General features: G+C 34.7%; 1 protein-coding gene across 2 annotated transcripts; it reads right to left on the bottom strand.

The window, feature by feature from the left end:
• Window positions 1–693: 693 nt before the first annotated feature.
• LOC132603751 (probable nucleoside diphosphate kinase 5) lies at window positions 694–6,024 on the bottom strand. 2 transcript variants are annotated; one of them, XM_060316951.1, is made up of 6 exons: window positions 5,887–6,024; window positions 5,654–5,723; window positions 4,162–4,386; window positions 2,189–2,296; window positions 1,833–1,942; window positions 694–1,101 (listed from the first exon to the last, which is right to left on the bottom strand). In XM_060316951.1, the coding sequence occupies exons 1-6, from the start codon at window positions 5,948–5,950 to the stop codon at window positions 1,073–1,075; spliced, it is 606 nt and encodes a 201-aa protein (XP_060172934.1). In that variant the 5' UTR covers window positions 5,951–6,024; the 3' UTR covers window positions 694–1,072. The 2 variants fall into 2 exon arrangements, with proteins under 2 accessions (XP_060172934.1, XP_060172935.1); XM_060316952.1 differs by having other exon boundaries at window positions 5,883–6,014.
• Window positions 6,025–7,335: the final 1,311 nt, after the last annotated feature.

The raw sequence follows: 7,335 nt of genomic DNA, 5'->3' as shown, positions 1-7,335 counted from the left end.
TCAAAATGGAAGTTAAAGTATTAAAGGAGTGGAATGAAAATTTTGCTTTCATATAACTACCCACTTGCGGGACTACAATGGGTATATGGTGGTTGTTGTTGTTGTTGTTGTACACTTGTACTAACACAAATTATATTTCTTTAGTTAAAATATCTACTTTTATATCTTGAGTTTGGGCCCGGGCTCAGCACGGGCCTCACATAACTAGTATATATATATAATAAGAAATGTGACATATTTTTTGCATACAAAACTACAAATTATAAACACGTAGTAATGACTAGTTATATAATAATAACAAAGTTTTTGAGGCATTCATGAGGACCCAAAACAGATGCATTAGTGACGTTACCCTGTGAATTTGAAATATGTGGGCTTAAACCTTATTACGTCTGTATAACACATGATATTGAAATATGTGATTGGCTCGTTAAAATCCGGCTTGTTAAACATAAACTTGATTTAATATGAAATAAAAAAGGCAAATCATGTTGCCTGGAAATTTGTTCTTCCAAAGGATATTGACATGCATATACTGATCCGCTACCACACTTTGCCATGGCTCACAAAACGTTTTTCCATGGTACATATATCACTTGGAGAGGAATTTCCCACAACATTCAACACTTAATGGGGGTAAGACCAAGCTGACAATTGCAGCAAAGTGGATCAGACAAGAAATGGTTCGTTGACTGCAGAGACAAATTCATGATTTAAATCTGATGAGTTTGAACTTTAAAGTTCTTACTTCTTAGCATTAAATTCATTGTACATTTCAAATTATGAATTCACAATTTAAATTTTGTTGACATTGTAGGGTTTTTCACATATATAGCTATGTTCCATGTCGAAAAACTGACAACTATAAACCCATATAACATAGGCTCCATCGTCTTTGATTAACGGCCAAGAAGGAAATCTACTGTCTCACCCCCAAAAACCAATCTCAATAACCAATCTGCTAAGCTTGGTCTTGCAGGATATAGCATCTCAGAGGACAACTCTAGTTATCTGAGCTGCAACAAACTGTTCATAGAGGAATCCCAATTGCAGACAGTCCTTCTTCAAGAACTTATAATTCATCATGCTTAGATGTATGTCCTGCAGTAGAAAATGAATTTTGCGAACATAAATCAGCCAGAGTATCTTGATGGCAACAAGCATACAAGTTAACTACAAGTTTACTTGTGCACTCCTCTCTTGAATTAAAATAATGGACATCATATGCAAAAACTCAAACATCATTCTCTTGAAAAGTTTCTCCATTTGTTTACAACGAGAGGCAGAGATACACAGTGGTGATCAGTTTTGATTCTGATAAGATATTAGTTCAATTGATTTTAAGTGGGAAATATGCAGTGCAAACTTATGAACACCGGATCTACTTCTTTTTAGTCTCTGATTCTTGATTACATTTTAATTCTAGTTAGTAGGTTCTGCAGAGAGTTTGCTTGGTACATCAACCAAGCAAAAGACTAGTACTGTTTCTTTAAAATTTCTTTTTTTGTCTTTTCTTTCGTTTGTATCGTTTCTCTCGAGCCGAGATTCTATCAAAAACAGCCTCCCTACCCCACAAAGGTAGGGGTAAGGTCTGCGTACATCCTACCCTCCCAGACCCACTTGTGGGAATACACTAGGTATGTTGTTGTTGTTGTTCTTTTGTTTGGGTCGGGAAAGACTGGTACATTTTTCATCATATGTCATAACCAACAAAAACCGAATATCGCTACTCTGATTGTTTTCATTGGAAAGACTTTGTGAAAGAGAGAACTCAAGAACAAAATGCATGCACATAGTTAGAAGCACAGATAAAATGGGCTTAGTAATTTGACCTGATGACGTCCTTTTAAAGAAGAAAGATATTTCCCGGCCAGCAGACTGATGTGAGTCAGAACCATGAACACAATTCCTCTGTAAATCCAGCCCACATATGGCTCTGACACTGAATATATAAAGACACAGGTTAAGATACTTATGGCTCACTCAGAATTAACAAAAGCCTAATAATAGTGGTCAAACTAAAAGGCATTACCTTTATTTTTTTGTTTGGGTAAGTGTAAGTATTTCTATTAAGGAAAGAAAACTCCTGCTATGGCTATCTATTTAACTTTCTAATCTTCTAATTTTATGGCCGATGTAATAGTAATAGACATGGAAAATAGAAAAGAAAAAGAGAGAGGGTCTAAACCTGTGAGGATGAGTAACCTTTGCCTTGAGTGGGTCAGTTGGACCAATTAATGCACGCCAGTCAGCGATGGCATTCCCTTTCTCCAGAACCATTATCAACACTGGACCACTAATGATAAATGGTCAATGAAGGAAAAAAGGAGTAGTAAATGGATGAGAAGAGAGGAGGAGTAGTCTGCAAAAATTCTCATGAGAATTCAGTTGATGAAACTGTTCTAAATTCAACATAATAGCAACAATGTAGTAGACAGATGTTCACTATTTTTTTCTATTTCTGTCAATGCAATGAAATGACTATGAAGTGGATATATGGAAAAAGGACCTTTTTCTTGATAACTAAGGCAACTTTATTTGAAATGGATGAAAAGGCACCAAGCTGGTGCTGTATCAGTTATATAAAACTAAATCTTTAAACCACTCAAAATATTCGTACAACTTTCTACATTATTCACATAAGAGCTTCTATATCATTTCATACAACATTATATCTCTAAAGCTCTCGAAAGAGTCCAAAGCCTTTCTATATCATTTAAAAAACATTTTTTTTTCCTTTGATTGATGAAATTATATCTATTACAAGCCTTTGTTTCAGTCAATTGCGTCTCAGCTCTCTGATTACACCACCAAAATACTTGGACTTCCATGCTGACATAGAACACTTTCAACGAAGATATGTATTCCAAAACCATCCCACTCCAAACGACACATAAAACATGCTCCATCTTATTAAAAAGGAGGTGATTCACATATGTTCTCGTCCTTGAGACACACAGTTCTCCCTATCTTTGCAAATTATCCAGTTGGGTGTTGTGTTATTATCATTCTCCAACAAAATTAGCTGCCTTTTAGGTGCGTTTGTCCTGCTAATGCCTACCATGGACACCATCTTGCATCACCACTAGCTGAACAAGTAGAAGTAGAAACGCTAAAGCTCCCATTTTTCTGTCTAGCCAAATAAGGGTATCTGCTTCCTGTCCGGCTGTCCCAACTTTTCATAACCATGCAACATAGAGAAAACGGGTTTACCTATGCCGCCTTCCAATCGTTCCAATTGCTAAAGAACCTCAAATCTCAGTTGTATCTTGTGGTAAGAGTGATAAAAGTCAAGTTTTGGGGCTAAAATCACACCAGATCAATGACCTGGTTCCAATTAAGTCCCATTGACCTGAGAACGGTAGAGGAAAGACTCCAGAGCAATGACTTGGTTCCAAGTCATTGACCTGGGAATTGCAGAGGTAGATGTTTTACCAGAACATCCAGATCATCGACCTAGATCCAGATCATGAACTTGGACTGTGGTGGATTCTAAAAGTTTTTAAGGATGTTTGGTTTTTTAATTTGTATTCCCTCATAACCATAAATGCTTAATAACCATCCCATTAGTTTAGGGAGTTTTTGTAGAAGTTTAGTTTTGAGAGGTTTACCCTAAGTTTAACGTTTCTAACTGTACGGATTGATTCCATGTTCTTCTTCTTGAACTTTCACTTGCATCTTTAGGGTAAGATTTCTTGTATTCCCTCTTGTTTCTTTCTCTCTCTAGATTGAATCTTGTTTGGAATACTAACTAGTAGGTTCTTTCGTATTAGTTTGGAATTGACTGATTCTTTCTTTATATGATTCTTTCTTTGGTTCTATCGCTATTGTCTTGGGGTTTGAATGATGATTAATGATAACAAGGATTCAAGTGAAGTAAAATACTTGAGTTTGTGTTATTCTAATTCATTAAACTCAAATTCATCCTATCCTTTATTCGTTCTTAGTGATTTTTCTCATATTTGTTTCGTTTCGCTGAGTCATGTGCTATCAGCAGACTCCTCAAAGAACCAGTAAGTTGTTTGCAGCAATACATTAAAAAGGAAAAAAGACAAATAACACAGCAGCAGTACCAATTTAACAGGTACCATGGTAAGAAACAAAATGAGCCTTACTAGCAAATTCAGAATCAAAGACCATCGCCAGACAGAGAAAGTTTACCTGGTCATATATTCAACAAGGCTCGGAAAGAAGCTCCTTGAAGAGTGTTCAGCATAAAAGGTTTTCACACGATCCTCATCAAGCTGAATGAACAATTCCTCAGAGATTTTGAATCCATGATTGAGAATTGTTTCCTTTACGGAATTTGTGTGGTTTCCAGAAACACCATCTGGCTTTATTATAGCCAATGTCCTTTCCGTTTTTGTAGAAGAGTCTGCTGAACATCTGCAGCATTAGAGCATTGACAAAAGAGAAGTACATAATGTGAGTATTATAGGAAACAAAGGAGAACAACAAATCCAAATTCTCTATATTTTTCTTTTTCTGCTCAATCTTTCAGTTTTCTCTAAAAGGAAAGTGAAGTGACTATCCAATGATAATCACGGCTCGATAGATAATTTCAGAAGCCAATGATTTTTTTCTGTCTTTCAAAATACGATTAACCAACATGTTAACCGATCGATTACGATAAGTTGGATAGGATTTTGCTGTTTTTTTTCCTGCAATACCTCAACGTGACATGAACATGAAATGGGTTCAAGAATCAATTTTCCTTTTATAATGTCTAAAATCACTTATTTTGTACCCTAAGAAGGGCCTTTATTTTCCCTACTATTTTCTGTTTAATCATTTTAAGATTCATATAGCCAACTCAATTCAATAAAATGGATTTGAGAATTATTATGTAGACTCCAACTAGTTACAGACTGACGCATAGTTGATTGATTGATAGATTTTTATGTCACGAGAAATCTAAATCCAGTGTGAGAGCAACAAAAAATAGTCACAGAATACACAATGATGGCGGAGAAAGAACAATAAGCAACAAGACAAATAATGGCAAGAATTACCACAATAATTTAAGCAGAGCGAAAAAGGGTTTTCCATTAGATGGGAAATGAAAACTATTTTCTCACACGAAGTTTGTGAATTAAGTAATTGTCTAATAATGAGCAAGAAATATCCGTTTTTCTACTGAACAGGATGGACTGAACTCATAATTCATTAGATGCTTTTTATGAATTCCAACTAAGTATCGTAAGTAAATTGCTCCCGATTGTTGAATCATTTGATAACGAGATACAGTCTTTGATAAATGATCATTATAAGCCAGACTCAATAGAATTTGATCTCGTTTTGGATAAATAATAATCTTTTAAGGCAAGAATAAGGCCTTGTTGATCCTCAAAAAATGGGACCAGAAAATAAAAAATTCACCCGTTACACATGGTTAATTTCAGAGACTTAGATTATTAACGAGGAAATTTGCTTTTGAAGAGTTACCTACACAATTCAATCAACTACATCTCAATTCGACTTGTTGGGGCTGATTGTATGAATCCTCTATATCTATTCTACTCTATTCAAGCTGAGTTCATTTCAGCACTAAATAGTTTTGTCTATTAAGGCAGATCAGGAAAGAAGAGTTACTTACCAAACTAAAAAAGGAAAAAGAACAGCAGCAAGCAAATGACACTAACACTGTGCTCACCTGTTAAGGATAGAGAGAGTGGACACCAGGAAAAACAGAATGAATTGACGAGTCATTTGAATTACAAAAACTGAAAAAGGTAATAAAAACGTGTTAGACGTCATGCAAGATCATTACCAAAATTGTACAGAAAGTTAACAGTTCAAGACATTTCAGGGTATAGTAGAAGCAATCAAGATCTGAAATTATTCAAGCCACGATGAAAGTTTATTTAAGCTGAAAAAAGCACCTACAACTTTCTTCTTCCCTTGGGGGAGAAGATGTTACGAAAGCGAATGTCGGAAGTGACGTTAGCATAACAGGGACAAGTCACTTTGACTGAGGAACGAAAATCCCTGGACTCCTAAATTGACTATTTTCCATCAATTAAAAGTTACTCCTAATAGAATATTACATCTAGTTCATACTCTCTCCGTCTCAAAAAAAAAAAAAAAAAAAAAAAAATCCATTTTTTGACTTGCCATAAAATTAAAAAAATGAAGGACGACTTTTGAAATGTGTGGTAAAAAACAAGTCTTAAATATTTGTGTGGCTGTAAATCATCTCATAAAGTTAAATTGTTTCTAAATATAGAAAAGGATAATTTTTTTGGGACAGACTAAAAAGAAAATAAGGATAATTTTTTTGGGACAGAGGGAGTATTATTTATCTTTTAAATTTTATATATATATCCTTTTTTTTTAAAGAATATTTAATATTACTTCCCTCCATCTCAAACTATCTATTGTGTTTTTCCTACACAGTCCCTTAAGAAAATATAAACTAGGGATTTTGACTATTTTATCCTTATTTATATTACTCCGTCCAAATTTAAAAAAGTGTCTACTTAGCCTTTTTTTGTTGGCTAAAAAAAAGTATTCACTTATTAAATTAAGAAACAATTAACCTTATCTTTCCAGATTTGCCTCTATTAATTGTTATGTGATCAAATTTCAATGCCTATTTAATTAGGGGTAGCTTAGTCAATTTACATATTTTTTTTTTGGAGTGAGTAGTTTCTTAAGCGGTGTGCAAATGGCTAAGTGGACTCTTTTTCTGATCCGGAAGGAGTATGTCTTAAGACATAATCTTTCTTCATTTAATATTTCCTTTATCTATGTGTAATCTCTCCATAATCGACGTGTTTGTAGTTTTTAAGGACAATTATTATTAAGGTGACCACTGTAACGTCCCTATCCTGGTCACATGTTTCTCACATGTTCCTCATTTGGTCTCCTATATACAACATGTTGGCATTGTTTAACCTAACACTTGCAAATTCTAAAAGGCTATATTTCTCTCAAGTGTGGCGGCTACCTTTCTCAAGGTGTCCGCAAGAACAAGATCACAATAATTAGATGGACCATTTCCTGCCACTGAAGACATATGAAGTCCCTAGGATAGTTGAGTCTTGTTTCATATTCTTAATTTGTATTCCTACATTGCTTGTCAAGAAGCATCATAGTAGGACAGATTTCAATCTTTATAACTTTGTTTTCTTGGCTAGAGTTAGCTAAGTAACAGTTAAGTCGTTGGCTAGAGTTAGTCAAGACTTGGAGCTTTGCAATAGAGTTATTGTAAAGGTGCTTACAATGGGTGTATCATAAGGGTTAGGGATTAAGAGTTTAATTCTTAGGTTGCAATAGGTTGTAATCTGAAGTTGCTCGTTTTAGTGAAGTTGGAAATCTTACTAGGGTAGGTCG

Source organism: Lycium barbarum, chromosome 7 (assembly GCF_019175385.1).
Source record: "Lycium barbarum isolate Lr01 chromosome 7, ASM1917538v2, whole genome shotgun sequence".
Taxonomy (NCBI): Eukaryota; Viridiplantae; Streptophyta; class Magnoliopsida; order Solanales; family Solanaceae; genus Lycium; species Lycium barbarum.
The sequence above is the reverse complement of the archived record's forward strand: the minus strand, read 5'-3'. Positions and strand labels throughout refer to the sequence as shown.